Source organism: Phocoena sinus, chromosome 20 (genome assembly GCF_008692025.1).
Source record: "Phocoena sinus isolate mPhoSin1 chromosome 20, mPhoSin1.pri, whole genome shotgun sequence".
Classification (NCBI taxonomy): domain Eukaryota; kingdom Metazoa; phylum Chordata; class Mammalia; order Artiodactyla; family Phocoenidae; genus Phocoena; species Phocoena sinus.
In genome coordinates this window covers 17,624,537-17,640,542 of record NC_045782.1, presented here as the reverse complement: position 1 = coordinate 17,640,542, position 16,006 = coordinate 17,624,537, and the positions used below count along the sequence as shown (strand labels likewise).

The 16,006-nt window shown below is 42.4% G+C and overlaps 1 protein-coding gene across 3 annotated transcripts in view; it reads left to right on the top strand.

Moving 5' to 3' along the window:
- Positions 1 to 5,705: 5,705 nt before the first annotated feature.
- CRLF3 (cytokine receptor like factor 3) overlaps positions 5,706 to 16,006 on the top strand; it is a 37,266-nt gene continuing 26,965 nt past the window's right edge. Inside the window, exon 1 of one of the 3 annotated variants that reach the window (XM_032617248.1) lies at positions 5,706 to 5,906. In XM_032617248.1, coding sequence (XP_032473139.1) covers positions 5,790 to 5,906 — 117 coding nt within the window. In that variant the 5' untranslated portion in view covers positions 5,706 to 5,789. Of the gene's footprint in view, positions 5,907 to 14,985; positions 15,908 to 16,006 lie in introns of those variants that run through there. The other 2 variants (XM_032617250.1, XM_032617249.1) reach the window with 2 other exon arrangements.

The following is a 16,006-nucleotide window of genomic DNA, read 5'->3' as shown; positions in this document are numbered from 1 at the left end:
CAAGCGGCCATGGCTCACGGGCCCAGCCACTCCGCGGCATGTGGGATCCTCCAGGACCGGGGCACGAACCCGTGTCCCCTGCATCGGCAGGCGGAGTACCAACCACTGCACCATCAGGGAAGCCCTGATCTAACAATTTTAAACAGCATTCATTAAAGTCCTGTTATGGTGGTTAATTCTCTTGTAACACCACCCTCCATAATTTCTCTCCTCCCACATTGCCAATATAGTTATATTATAAAGACTTGTACACTTGTACACAAATGTTGATAGCAGCTTTATTTGTAATAGTAAAAAACTTGGAACAACCTATCAACAGGTACATTAAGAAACATATCCATACCATGAAATACTACTCAGCAATAAAAAGAAATGAACTATCAATACATGGATGAAAAAAGAGTATATATTGCATGATTCCATTTATTTAAAATTTGAGAAAAATGCAAATTAATCTCTAATTACAGAAAGCAGATCATCATTGCCTGTGTTCAGGGGTTGAAGGAGGGATAGATTACAAAGGAATAGGTTACATGGAAACTTTGGGGAGTGATGGAAATTTTCATTATATTGGTTACGGTGATGGTTTCACAGGTATCTACTGATGAAAAAGTTCATCACATCATATACTCTAAATATATGCAGTTTATTGCAAATCAGTTATACTCAATAAAGCTGTTTAAAAAATGGTTCAAGCTGATTGAAGGTTTTTAGCATAGGTGGGACTCACTAGTGGGTTCTACTGTAGGACGATCAGGAGATTTTCATTGGGGGACTTCCTAATGTTAATAGGTGGAGGTCTTTTCTCTGGACTACTTGGTTTCTCCTCCAATCTATTTGGGGGCAGAGGTGTTTATATCTCATGCAGTTTTGTGGAAGCAATAGGGAGGCATCACCTAAATGCATGGAATAGGGCAATGGACCTAAAATATCTAACTCTAATATTAACTGATGTCTCCCCTTTTCAGTTCCATACCTCATTCTCATGTGCTGTGTTCTTCATCCTTCCATCCACTCCATAAATACAAATGGGTGCCAGCTATGAACAAAGCAGCTGTGAACAAAACAGACAAAAATGCCTATCCTTTTAGAATTTATATTCTGGTTGGAAGAGACATGTAATAAAAATGATCCATAAGTAAAGTATATGGTAAGACAGGGCTAAATGCTGAGGAGAAAATAATGCAGGAAGTAGGATAAGGAAAGGAATGTCAGAATAGGGGTTGTGATTTTTTTTAAATGACTAAAATTTTTAAAAGGATATATAGCATGAGTTTCTCAGGAGTCTTTGGGGAGAGTTAGCCCAATTCTGAATGGTTCATCCTCTGCAGTTTAGGTTGTAACTCCCAGCAGTTTTCTTGGGCAATTACTACTACTCCACTTTCCATCTTCCACAAATTTATGGAACTCTCTAGTGCTCTTTTGTGTTCTCTACTGTTCCACTTGTCCCTAATCCATTTGTTTTCCTAATCCGGTTTTAAATCCCTTAATTGTTATTTTGATGGGTTTTGGAAGGGAAAGGAGAGAAGCACCTGTGGCCAAGCCAAGAAAAGCCTTAAGACTCAGTTTACGGTTTACCTTGTTCAAGAAACTTTTCCTGATACCTTCTTCCTTCCACTTTACTTTAGGCTGGATTAGGTGGCTGTCTCTGTGCTTCTACTCATTGCACTCAATATATTAGAATATAAATTCCTGCTTATGTGTGAGTGATCCCCCTACTGGACTATGAAGGCAAGTCCTAGGTCTCATTCCTGATTTGATTCCCAGCACCTAAGCACAAAGCCAGACACGTACCTTGTACTCTTCAGATATTTTGTAAATAAACGTGTGCTTTTACCTGGCCATACTATTCAGCCTTTACATGAGTCCTGTGAGGAAGACATTTACATTATTGTCGATTTAGAGAAATGTAGCTCACACATGTTTCCAAAGTTACAATGTTTAGCCAAGTCTCCTAATTTAAACTTCAGTGCTTTTTTAAAAAATTAATTAATTAATTTTTGGCTCCGCTGGGTCTTTGTTGCTGCATTCAGGCTTTCTTTAGTTGTGGCGAGTGGGGACTACTCTTCGTTGCGGTGCGCAGGCTTCTCATTACGGTGGCTTCTCTTGCTGTGGGGCATGGGCTTTAGGTGCACAGGCTTCAGTAGTTGTGGCATGTGGGCTCAGTAGTTGTGGCTCATGGGCTCTAGAGTGCAGGCTGAGTAGTTGTGGCGCTCGGGCTTAGTTGCTCCGCGGCATGTGGGATCTTCCCGGACCAGGGCTCGAACCTGTGTCCCCTGCATTAGCAGGCGGATTCCCAACCACTGTACCACCAGGGAAGCCCGGCAATTATATTCTTATCGTAAATAAATCAATTAGCAAGTCCTTTGTTTCTTTCTTTTTTTTTTTTTTTTTTTTTTTTTTTGCAGTACGCGGGTCTCTCACTGTTGTGGCCTCTCCCATTGCGGAGCACAGGCTCCGGACGCGCAGGCTCAGCGGCCATGGCTCACGGGCCCAGCCGCTCTGCGGCATGTAGGATCTTCCCGGACCGGGGCACGAACCCGTGTCCCCTGCATCGGCAGGCGGACTTTCAACCACTGCGCCACCAGGGAAGCCCAAGTCCTTTGTTTGTTGTAGCATGAGGAGTCTGTGCCTCTGAATCTGCTCACCTCTGGGTACTCTTGAAATTCAAGTCAGTGCTAGACTAATGTGGTGACATGGAGATTAAAAACTCTGTAAAGCCCTGTCTGATGGCCTGCTGGCTTCTGTCATCACCACCTCTAGATCAATCTTCCTCTCTGTTATTGACCAGGGCATTTATTCTTCAGAAACTTGTGCTCTAAAGTTAAAAAAAATAAAAAATAAAAATATTTCGAGCCTGCGGGCACAGTTTTACAGCTTTTCTTCAGTTTTCCTCGTGTTATTTTTGTGGGTAGTGTGGATATATTAGATACACATTTCCTGCCTCCCATCAGTTAGTAGGTCAAGGAAATAAAGTTGAATGAGACTAAGATTGGTAGCTTGTCTTTATGGAAGTTTTCCTTTTAATTTTTTTTTTTTTAAATTTCACTTAGTAAAGCTTTCTGGAGTGGGAGCCAATTCTGTTCAATTAGCTTTAGAGAGCACACAGAACATATCATGTTCAAGAACAATTAATAAATCCTGTTTTTTACTGACTCAATGTGTGTCCAAACTCTCCTATTCCCTTGAACCATTTTGCCTATCTTTCCCCTTGCTTTCACTGTCAAAACTCCATACAAGGGCTTCCCTGGTGGCACAGTGGTTAAGAATCCGCCTGCCAATGCAGGGGACACAGGTTCGAGCCCTGGTCTGGGAAGATCCCACATGTCGCAGAGCAACTAAGCCCGTGCGCCACAACTACTGAGCCTGCACTCTAGAGCCCGCAAGCCACAACTACTGAGCCCACGTGCTACAACTACTGAAGCCCGGGTGCCTACAGCCCGTGCTCCGCAACAAGAGAAGCCACCACAATGAGAAGCCTGTGCGCCGCAACGAAGAGTAGTCCCCACTTGCCCCAACTAGACAAATCCTGCACACAGCAACGAAGACTCAACATAGCCAAAAATAAATTAATTAAAACAAACAAGCAAACAAAAAACCCCAAAACTCTGTAAAAGCCAACATCCTAATTCAAGTCTCCATCATATCATAACTAGACTAACGCCATTTAGTTCTGCCTATTTACTCCCCTCTAGTTATCTCATGCACATTCATTTCACTGAACAGATATTTATTGAGAATTTATAGTATGCCAACCCCTGCCTTACTTTAAGACAAACCAAAGTCCCACCTCTCTATCATTTATCTTCCTAAAACATTGTTTTGCAAATGTCACTGCACAAGCAAAAATCTTTAATGTCTATTCATTAAAGTCAAAGCTTCTTTTTTTTTTTTTTAAAGTCAAAGCTTCTTAACCTGAACTCCAGGGCCCTTACTTTTCTCTTAACTTCATCTCCCAATATATTATTCCGTCCTTCCTCTCCAGGCAAAGTGGTCTGCTCCTCCTTCCTTACACAATCCATTTATATTCCTGTTTGCAAGTCCTTATACCCTTTCCTTAGTTTTATCTTACCTGGGGTGCCTTTACTTACTCCTTTTTGTTTAGTTAATGCCTTGATTCATTCCACAGGTATTTGTTGAGAATCTACTGAGTGGCTTGCTACTTCAGGATAAAGATAATCTCCCATTTTCTGCAGAAGAGCCTTCATTTTCTAAACTTCTCTAATTTCAAGTGTCATTTACTTAGCACCAAACTATGTGGTAGAAAGAGCTTTAGTCTGGCCCAGGAAAACTGCAATCTAGCCTCTAGCACAGATTAATTGTGTAACCTTGAGACAATCACTGTTCTGTTTTTGTTTCCTGGGGAGGCAACTCTACCATCCTCAGCCAGGGGTCAGCAAACTATGGCCAGAGGGGAGAAGCGGGGAGGGATACACTGGGAGATTGGGATTGACATATACACACTAGGATATATAAAACAGATAACTAGTAAGGACCTACTGGATAGCACAGGGAACTCTACTCAATACACTGTAATGGCCTATATGGAAAAGAATCTAAAAAAGCGTGGATATAGGTATATGTATAACTGATTCACTTTGCTGTACACCTGAAACTAACACAACATTGTAAATCAACTATACTCCAGTAAAAACTTTAAAAAAACAAAAAACAAAAAACTGGCCAAGGCCACATCTGACCCACCACCTGTGTTTCTATGGCCCCTGAACGAAGAATGGTTTTCACCTTTTTAAGTAGTTGAAAAAAGATGCAAAGTGGGCTTCCCTGGTGGCGCAGTGGTTGAGAGTCCACCTGCCGATGCAGGGGACATGGGTTCGTGCCCCGGTCCAGGAAGATCCCACATGCCGCGGAGCGGGTGGTCCCGTGAGCCATGGTCGCTGAGCCTGCGCGTCCGGACCCTGTGCTCCGCGATGGGAAAGGCCACAACTCTGAGAGGGCCGCGTACCAAAAACAAAACAGAAAAGATGCAAAGAATATTTTGTGACATGTGACATTCAAATTTGTGTCCATAAGTTTTATTAGCACACGGTCACGCCCACTTATTCACTATATTGCAACAGAGGCCTTATGGCCCACCGAGCTCCACATTTTCAATTACCTGGCCCACACAGGAAAGTTTGATAACATCCGCCTTGCAGCTCTGCCAGGATTGAGGTACCTACCACTGGCCCACGCTTAGGCTTCTGTCTTGGCTCCCTCATTAGACTACGAGCTTCTGGGTGATGGGGCCTTTGATTCCTGTGAGCGTGGTGCCTGATTCACAGTAACCTCCTAAAACACTAGCCACTGCAGGGATGCTCGTTTACTAGGCAGGTAGGACAATGATGATTCAAGACCCATCCGGGTTGAAATCCCAACGGCTTGAAATCCCGACGGCTTGAGAGAGTTGATTCTCCTCTCTGTCCCACAGTTTTCTCCTCTGTGGGATAGAGGTGCAAGGAGGCCTCGTAGTGAGGCCAGAATAAGATAAGGTGCGGGAAGCACTTCGTGAGGTGTAGTCATTAATCTTTCCCTAGCTCCATGCGTGCCCCGAGGAAGCATCACTGGCAGGTGCTGCTTGGGAGCTGAGCTGAGACCAGCTGGGCCTGCAGCGCGGGAGGCGCCGGGCCCCGGACGCTCGTTGAGCGCTGCTGTCAATCAAGGCCGCCGTGGGGCGGGGCGGGGCGGTGCTTCCGCCTGCGCGTGGCCGCTCGGGGCCGCTCGGCGGCGCCCGGGACAGTCGGGAACCGCGCCCGCAGCCGCCGGCCGCGAGGCCGGACGAGGGGACGATGGAGCTGGAGCCCGAGCTGCTGCTGCAGGAGGCCCGCGAGAGCGTGGAGGCGGCGCAGAGCTACCGGCGGGAGCTAGGCCAGAGGCTGCAGGGGCTGCGGGAGGCGCGGAGGCAGGTCGGAGGGCCGCGCCCGCAGGGGCGCTGTGGGCCCCGGGGAGGGCGCGGGGTGCCAGGCGATGGGCGAGGGCACGGAGGGCTGCGAGGGGCGGGAGTGTCCGGAAACTCTGAAGGGAGGAGGGAAGCGTCTCTGAAGGTTCGGGAGACCTGGCAGGGTCTGGGAATGGGGAGGTGGGTTCTGCGGGGGGGGGCGGGGGGGGGTGGGGGAGGGGGACGGGGGGTCTTAAGAGGAAGGGGCAAATTTGGGGGATCGAGGGAGAGTGTGAGGGGCGTACCCTAAGCTGTGTGGGGCGGTGTCGGGGATGCGATGGGGTCCGAGGTTGGGGGGAGTGAGGGACCAGAGCAAAAACCGAGGGCGTCACAGAGGGTAGTGAAGATTGAGAGAGTTGGGGGAGGTGGAGATTCTTTGGAAAACCTACCTTGTGGGTGGAGAGCGATTTTAGAGAGCGTGAGGAAAATGTGTAGCAGTGACTTGGGGAGAGCTCAAAGTGGAGGCGGAATGGACAGTGGCAGGGATGTACTAAGGAGAGACAGAGGAGTGGAGGAGTAGTAACGTTAACACTAAATGAATGGAAGTGATGTCAAAGTAGTACTTAGTATCTCATATGATCTTGAACGCATTAAAAAATCATGTAGCGGGATCCCATTCTAGAGAGTTTGGATTTTAAGGTGAAGCTATGTTGGAAGGGCAAAAGAAGGAAAATGAAGCCTCTGGGGGATGGGATACAAAAGTGTAGGGAAATGGAGAAACAGATTTAAAGAGAGAAGTGTTGAAAGGAGAAGCTAAATATACTTTTAAGTGACGGCAGTTATCTGCCTCACGGGGACCTGGTTATGAAAGATAAAGGAACGCCACATGGTTTCTCTACACCCTGGAACATATACAGAAAAAGATATAACCCACTGCCAATGTGCAGGAGGACAGATAATCCTCAAGCTACTATTAATTCAGGTGCTTAATAAGTGCTTTTTGAGTCAGTGGGATTCCGTTTGAGTGGAATCATTTGAGTGAGTGGGGTTTTTCAACATCACTTTTGTTATTAATATATATCGTCATCCTAGTAACTCCCATGCTGCACAGAATCTGAAAATTACAACTGGTAGAATAGTGCCCTTGGATATTCTCATCATTAAGGATACTCAACATGCTTTAGGTTTTATACATTTAAAAATCCTTGTAGATTTTAAATGTAGGCCAGGCATCTTTTGTAGTTTAGTAGCAAATCTGGGAGCAAGATCTAGATAATGGTGATCCTGATTTGACGAATGCTTTTTTTTAAGGCCTTCCAATATATTCATTTTGATTTCCACTTGAAAATACCTGCATTATTCCTTCTGCTGTTTTGAAATAGAGGTTCTAAATCTAGGGCATATTTAAAAAGAGATTAAAGTATCTCTTATTGTATGATTAATGTTGCAGCCAATTAAGATGTCATATATGAATGAGACTATTGTTTAACTGCATCAGGGATTAAGAAACAGAGGTGATACTAAATGAATGAGCTTAGCACCCAGGAGAAGTGCTTATTACTTTCTCGTGTGATATTGAACACATTAAAACAATTTAGTATGATCTCATCCTGAATGGTTTAGTATTGTTTCCAAACCTACATTCTTTTAAATTCTATGTCCAAAAATTTAAAGACAGAACATACTTTCCTATAACTTAGTGGAGTTTGGTATGGGGTTTTGTTTTGTTTTTGGGGACGATTGTCTTGTGCTTGAAACAGAAGACACTAAGAGAACATCCATTAGCTTAGGTTCTTAATGACATTGCCTTCGGACTAGACTGAGTAATGTCATACTGTTGTGAACTGAAATGTGTTTTGTGCCGGTGCCAGTTACAACAGCTTCTAGTTCTAAAAGCTTTAATTCTTCCTCAAAGCTAATTCTGGTGGGTTGTACGTGTTTGGGTTTGTAGAATAAGTCCTCTGTCAACTTGCATTTTAAGGAAGGTCAGTGTTACAAAAATGTTATCAAAATAAGCAGCTGCTTTTGTTTAGTGGTTAGGATATTTTTAGGGTTCCAGTCATTTTCAGATTAACTACATAAAATATATGGCTTTTCAGTCAAAGATTTTGTATCAAGGAAGGATGAGAGAGCAGAGGAAAGATGCTCCCTTTGTGTATATTTTTTACTTGCCGATTTTGTTTCCTTTTGGCATAGGATTTAAAAAAAATTGATATGTAATTTACATACCATAAAATTCTTACCTTAAAATGTACAATTCAGCAGTTTTAGTGTATTTGCAAAGTTGTGCAGCCGTCACCACTAATTCCAGAACATTTTCATCACCCCAAAAAGAAATCCCGTACCTGTTAGCTGTCACTCTTCCAGCCCCTGATAACCACTAAACTACTGTCTCTATTTGGAGTTGCCAATTTTGGACGTGTCATATAAATGGAACCATACTGTCTGTGGCCCCTTGTGGCTCGCTTCTTTGACTTAGGCATAATGTTTTCAAGGTTCATCCATGAGGTAGCATGTAGCTGTACTTTAGTCCTTTCTGTGGCTGCATAATATTTGTTGTGTGGATATGCCACATTTTATTTGTCCATTCATCAACTGATAGATATTTGGGTTATTTTCACTTTTTGGCTCTTATGAATAATCTTGGTGTGAACATTCATGTACAAGTTTTCGTGTAGACATGTTTTCAGTTCTTTTAGTACTTCGGAATTGCTGGGTCGTGTGGTAACTCTTTGTTTAACCTTTTCAAGAACTCTTGGCATACTTTTTATCTTTGCTTTTGTTTCTTACCCTTTAAACATCTCTCATGAAATTTGCCTCCCGTTAGGAAATCATGGCTACGAAAATTTAGAAGGAACAAGAGTTTTTTAGTGTGAAAATCTTTTAGTGTGAAAAACAACTGGCAGCGTGTAGCAGTTTCTCTTCTTGTGGTTAAGTTTAAGCCCTACCCTCTGTCTTCAGAGAAAAGGAAGTTCTGTGTAGGAATGAAGGGTAGTCTGTAACTCTTACTGTTTGAATACGTTAAAGACTAGAGAGATGTTCGTTGTCTTCAGGAAATCAGATAATCTTTACAGTCAGCCTGGAGTAACTGATGTTGAAATCATTAAGAATAGTTCTGTATAGCTCCCTGGAATCCTTGGTATTAAGATGTAAATACCAAAGAAATTAACTTCAACCCTCCTTAAATACTCATTTGCTCATTTACTCAGTAAATATGCACTGGGTGCGTTCTGTGGGTCAGAGATACTTCTAGGTCCTAGAAATACTGTGGGTAGGGAAACAGAGCATTGCTCTCACAGATTTACTCTTTCCTTTGGTGGCTAGTCATTAGACTGTTCCACCTAAAAACAAAACAAATAGGAAAAATCTAAATTCTTGTGTATTCATTTTTAGATTTCAGTTCCATTGTGTTGTTCATCCCTTGTTGATTTCTACAGGTTGACTTTCCTGCTTGTTGTAAGTAGAGATAGCTGATCAGGATGTCACGTAGTGTGTCAGCTGGCCAGTCAGATATGCCTCAAAGAGTGACACTAGTTTGATGACGTTGCCACTGTCCAGGACCTAGTCTTTAAGCCTTGCAGGTCCAGAAACTCCACGTTTGTACGTTATCAAAGGGGGATTAGTTTGAGGTACTGGAGGTGCCAACAGTGAGAAATCCCAATATTCTAGTCTGTGTCCAGTTATAATTTACTCTGAAATGAACTGTTGGCCTTCATGTGCCTTTAATTAGTGTGATTCAGTGTCTTTAGGGGCGTTGACAAGAGCAAGTCTCTGCTCTTTCAGAGTAAAGGGCCAGATCCTGGTGCCTAATTAAGACACTGGTGAGGACCCTGCCCAGCTCTGGGCAGTGGTGTCCCTTTGATCGTTGCTACTACAAGTGTGGTCCACGACCGCAGCAGGGTCATCCTGACCTGAGAGCTTGTGAAGAATGCAGGAATCAGGTCCCCCCTAGACCTGGTGAATCATCATCAGGTGTGATGTGTATGCACGTTAAAAATAGAGGCACAGTGCCTTAGAGGATACCATTAACTCTTCATCAGCTCTCTACCGATTTCTGTAGTTTATCCTGAACCGTAGGTGTGTTGTTGTAAACTGCTGTGGTTTATCCTCAAGATTAAAACGCTGTTTGAAATAGCATGGGTTTAGATAATTATGCAGTGACAGACAAGTGAATAATTGACGATCTCAAGCCAGCACTTGTCCTAGCGTGTCTTAACATCTGTATTGTGACAATTTGTCTCTCATAGTATTTTTTAAAAATTTATTTATTTTTATTTTTGGCTGCGTTGAGTCTTCGTTGCTGCACCTGGGCTTTTTCTAGTTGGAGCGAGCGGGGGCTACCCTTCATTGCGGTGCCCGGGTTTCTCATTGCAGTGGTTCTCTTATTGCGGAGCACGGGCTCTAGGCACGCAGGCCTCAGTAGTTGTGGCTCACAGGCTCTAGAGCGCAGGCTCGGTAGTTGTGGAGCATGGGCTTAGTTGCTCCGCAGCATGTGGGATCTTCTCAGACCAGGGCTCGAACCTGTGTCCTCTGCCTTGGCAGGTGGATTCTCAACCACTGCGTCACCAGGGAAGCCCTCTCATAGTATTTTGTTTTCAATTTTTTAATAGTTGATTTCAGATAATTTTTTGAAGATCTTATTAGGAACTTTGATATTCCTAATGTACAATACCAGGTTCTCCATAGATCATTATTCTCACAGGATTTGAAAGCACGTAGCATACTAAAGACTGGAACAGATAGAGAACTCAGTGGGGGGAAAAAAGTTATTTCAGAAAACCAGGGCAGGAAGTCTTAGTAGCTCAGCAAAGAAAAGAAAGCTGTTATTGCTTCTTTTATCTCCCACTTCCCCTTCTGTTACCCGTTTTCAAAACAGTCCAAAAAATCTGTTTGAAAATAATCTGTTACTGCAGTAGTACTTAAAATGCCCCTATTATAGTGTCCTAAGAAAAGGTTAAATCTGGAGCTGGGGAAAACCAAGAACAGATGAAATAATCTGAAAATCACCCATAATTCTACTCCTTACAGACAACCACTGTTAACATTTTGGTGTATCCTTCTAGACCTATTATTTTGCCAAATTGAAAGACTGTTGTATATGCAACTTTATATTTGTTGTTTTCTTTTGGTTAGCATTATATCATAAGCATTATGAAAAATTCCCCACGTACAGTCTAATTGTTAATGCAGAGGTGAATAGTCTACATAGGTACTTACGGAGCATTTGTTGGTGGTAGGCTGAAAATGTATTGACTCAAATATGCCAAAATACTGGAAGCAAAGCTCTAGAAGCAACACTAAATAATCAACTACCAAGGGAAAAAAAAAAAGCTGCACATATATTTGTGTGCAAAAGCCACATATTTACATTGGCTTTTCAGTCATCCTTTTTTAAGTCTTTTCACAAATTGTCTTTAAACACGACACTCTGAAAGCCGCTTGTTGAGTCCAAACCTCACTTGAAATGTAGGATATAAATGAGAATTTAAACAAGCACTCAGAATCTATAACGTTAACCTCAAAAAGTGTGAGTGTCACAGAGGAACCCAGTTTCTCTCTGTGTAGAATTGTTTTTTTCAATATAGAGTGTAATGTAAATTTAAATTTGATAGAGAAGAACTGTTCTTATTATTTACCAGAAGAACTGGTAAATGATATGGCTAATTTGTGATCTAAAGCCAAACAAATGTAGAACAGACTTTTTTTAATTTTTATTTTTTAATTTTTTTGGCCGCACTGCATGACTTGTGGGATCTTAGTTCCCCAACCAGGGATCGAACCCGGGCCCCTGGGCCCTGGCAGTGAAAGCGCCGAGTCCTAACTACTGGACCACCAGGGAATTCCTGGGACAGGCTTTTATTTTTGAGGGGTATCCATGAATCATTCATATTTGCAGTTATTTTACTTTTTTTGCATTTGCCCCTATTAGGTGTGAGACCTTGAGAAACTTAACTTTCCTGACGCCTCACTTCTCTATCTGTACAATGTAGATAAGGATAGTACCTACTTTACTTGGCCAGTGTGGGAATTAAAATGAGAAATGTATATAAAACGTTTAGCACGATGCCTGGGACATATGAACTGCTTAATAAATATTAGCCATAGAAATAATGCCACCAAATATTATTATTATTCAAGGTGACCTCCCCTACTTCTCCAACTGGTAACTTATTCTTTAAATGTCTCCTACTCTCTTTCCCAGCAGAATGACCTTTTTGAGCTCTGATGGCCGTTTGTGGCTGTCTCACTTACATAAGGACTTAATACCTTTTACTATAGTTACATGTGCATGCAACTGTCTCCTTTACTAGAATGATGGTTTCTTGAGGTCAGGATCATGCCTATTCATCTTTATAACCCCAGTTCCTGGCACTAGACCTCAATAAATATAGAATGAATGCCTTTATGAATGTTGCGGGTGTGATTTTGCAGACATTCTTTTTAGATTGTTCGTAGTCTTGATGATAGGCACCCTATTCACTAATGCAGATAAGCAAGAATTAAACATTTGTTTTATCATGATTTGGTTATTTGTCACTACATAATAAACTATGCCAAAGCATAATGGCTTAAAAGGCAACCATTTGCTTAGTGTTCGGGGGATTAACCAGGGCTCAGTTGGGCAGTTCTGAGTTTGCTGGCAGCTCTCATGTAATTGCAGTCAGATGGCAGCTGAGGCTGGAATGTTCAAGATAGAACGTTTACTTACCTGTGTGGAGCCTTAAGTAGTAGCAGGACTCAGTTGGAATGCTGGCATGGCTGAGCCTGGATGCCAAGCTCTCTCCCTCCCACACTCTTCCTCCCACCCCTCTCACTCTCCTCCCCCTTCCACTTGTTCTCTCAAGAAAGATAGCCATGCTTCTTCTTCTTTTTTCTTTTTTTAGATTAATTAATTTATTTTTGGCTGCGTTGGGTCTTTGTTGCTGCGCGCGGGCTTTCTCTAGTTGTGTTGAGTGGGAGCTACTCTTCATTGCGGTGCGCGGGCTTCTCATTGTGGTGGCTTCTCTCATTGTGGAGCATGGGCTCTAGGCACACGGGCTTCAGGAGTTGTGGCTCGCGGGCTCTAGAGCACAGGCTCAGTACTTGTGGTGCACGGGCTTTGTTGCTCCACGCATGTGGGATCTTCCTGGACCAGGGCTTGAACCCATGTCCCCTGCATTGGCAGGCAGATTCTTAACCACTGTGCCACCAGGGAAGCCCCAATAGCCGTGCTTCTTACACAGTGGCTCAGGAATCCTTTCAGTGCAGAAGTAGAAGTTGCCAGGTAGTCTTAAGGCTGAGGCCTGGAGCTGGCACAGCTCAGTTCCACTCTATAACGATGCACATGTGACTGCGTTGCTAGTCACCAGCCCAGCCTCCTGTCCAGGGGAGAGGTCTGCATGAGGATATGAGTACCACAAGGCATGGTTCCTGGTTCATTGGGGCCATTAATGTAACAGACTACCAAGTAATATAATCAAGATTTTCTTTTTGAAAGTTTTAATAAGCATGTTTTAAAAAAACATAACTGTAGGGACTTCCTTGGTAGTGCAGTGGTTAAGACTCCATGCTGCCAATGCAGGGGCCCGGGTTTGATCCCTGGTCAGGGAACTAGATCCTGCATACCGCAACTAAGACCCAGTGCAACCAAATAAATAAATGAATATTTTTTAAAAAAACAGAAAGCCTAACTGTAAGAGACAAGAAGGAAATGTAGCAGCACATATGAGTCCATACACGAAGCAGACAGCTCAGATTTCCTGCCACTTGACTAGCTTTTCATCGGGTTGTGGTAGAATTTAAATGAGACCATGGGTATAAGTTCCTGGTACACAGTAGGTGTTCAGTAGGTGGGAGCTGCTGTTGTATTGTTATTATTGCCATTTTATTTTTAATGACTAATATCTTGGTGTCAATGTGAAGACACATAGCTAATGCAGTACATTTCATATGAACTGAGAAGAAACATTTTCGTTAGCTTCTTCAATTTCAGTTGACTATTTTTTATCTTTGTCTTTTATTTTTGATCCCTATGTTCTTGTTAGCTAATAGTGTGTAAAGACAGTCTCTAATTTTAAAATAGTTTTAGTTAGTTTCCTGTAAGCAAAACAATTGGGAAAATAAATTCTTAGATTGCCCTTGGAGGATAAAAATTCTTTTCTTCTATAAAGTCATGAAAATGTATGTTTCAGAGGAGGTAGAGGAGATTCCAGTTACTTAATTTCCTGAAACACACACGTTATGTTGTGTTATAGATAGAGCAACTGTATATTGCCACTTAAGACCAGAGGTGTCTTAAATCAGATTCTAGGTAGGTTTTATGACATTTTAGTAGCTAAACTCTAGAAAATATCAGTCACTGTTGTCTTGGAGGGCTGTGAAGTATATATTTTCTAGGCTTTTGCATGGCTTAGTATTGATGTATAATCTTGATGACTTTTTGGCATTTTGAGAACTTATCCTCATGTTAAAACTTTAAAAATACAGTTGCTTTGGAATTAGAGTCACCTGCAGTGGAAACTTTGTAAATAAGATTTAATGGTCTGTTACAGGAGAGGTTTTAGTAGAAAATTCGTTCTGAATATTGTTAATCAACATAAACAATGTATATTACAGTTTCCCTTCTGAGACCTTGAGTTGTGTATCATTTGTATTTTTCTTAAATTTACTTTGTTACAAACCATCACAGTTGTTTTGCCCTGAGTGGTTGTCTACCACATTTTTTTTTAACATCTTTATTGGAGTATAATTGCTTTACAATGTTGTGTTAGTTTCTGCTGTATAACAAAGTGTATCAGCTATATGTATACATATATCCCCATATTCCCTCCCTCTTGCATCTCCCTCCCTTGTACTGTTGGTGAGAATGTAAACTGATACAGCCACTATGGAGAGCAGTATGGAGGTTCCTTAAAAAAATAAAAATAGAACTACCATATGACCCAGCAGTCCCACTACTGGGCATATACCCTGAGAAAATTCGTAATTCAGAAAGACATGCACCCCAGTGTTCACTGCAGCACTATTTACAATAGCCAGGACATGGAAGCAACCTAAGTGTCCATCAACAGATGAATGGATAAAGAAGATGTGGCACATATATCCAATGGAATATTACTTAGCCATGAAAAGAAATGAAATTGAGTTATTTGTAGTGAGGTGGATGGTCCTAGAATCTGTCATACAGAGTGAAGTAAGTCAGAAAGAGAAAGACAGATACCATATGCTGACACATATGTGGAATCTACCACATGATTCTTTATGCAAGGACAAGAAATACACATTGCAGCAGGAAATGTCTTCATCCAATACATAATTTACCGGTTTATGGGAATGCTTTAAAATGGGGTCTGTAAGCACTAACCAGCTTGGTGTAGTGGACAGACCATGGTCCTTGGAGTCACACTGTTTCTGGCACTGGGAAGCCGTGGGGAAGTTATTTGACTTCCTTGAGCTTTACTTTCTTCAACATAGACAATACAGACCTACCTCTCAGTGTTGTTGGGAAGATTGAGTGAGCTATAACAGTGAGCACACTGGACCATGGTACCACCTCAAATATGAAGAAATTCACTCAGCAGCAAAGTTTGCATTTTAAAATTAGTTTTATTAAAAGCCAAGCGAATGAACTTGATTAGTTACATGATTCAATTAAAGGTGGCTGTGGCTTTGAATTATGAACTGTTTCAGGGAGAAGAAAATGATGCCAAGGTAGTGTCAAGTTTGGAACAGCAGTGGTCGGGAACCTATGAACAAAAAGGAGTCAAATTTATAATGAAATTGCGGGAGGTGGATTTGGAAATGGATTCTCCCTTCGCTGGCCCTCTCACTGCTTTGTGCTCACACACTTCCTTTTTTTCTGAGGTTCTGAAACAAAAACAAAACGTAGTGGAGCTCTGCAGCAGTTGAAGGAGCTTTTGAATTCTTCCTAAAGAGGAAATTGACTTTACCTAACTAATGCACTTCCTGTGTGTGCGGTGTCCGCTGAAGAGGGAGATAGGACCTCACTGGTACAGCGCTCTACTGCAGAATTTCCTCCCGGTGGTGAGGGTGCGCCAACACATTGTCTTCATTTACTCTGGTATCTGTAAGGCCGGTATGAATCGCCTGGGGATCTCGTTACCAATGCAGCTTGTGATCCAATAATTC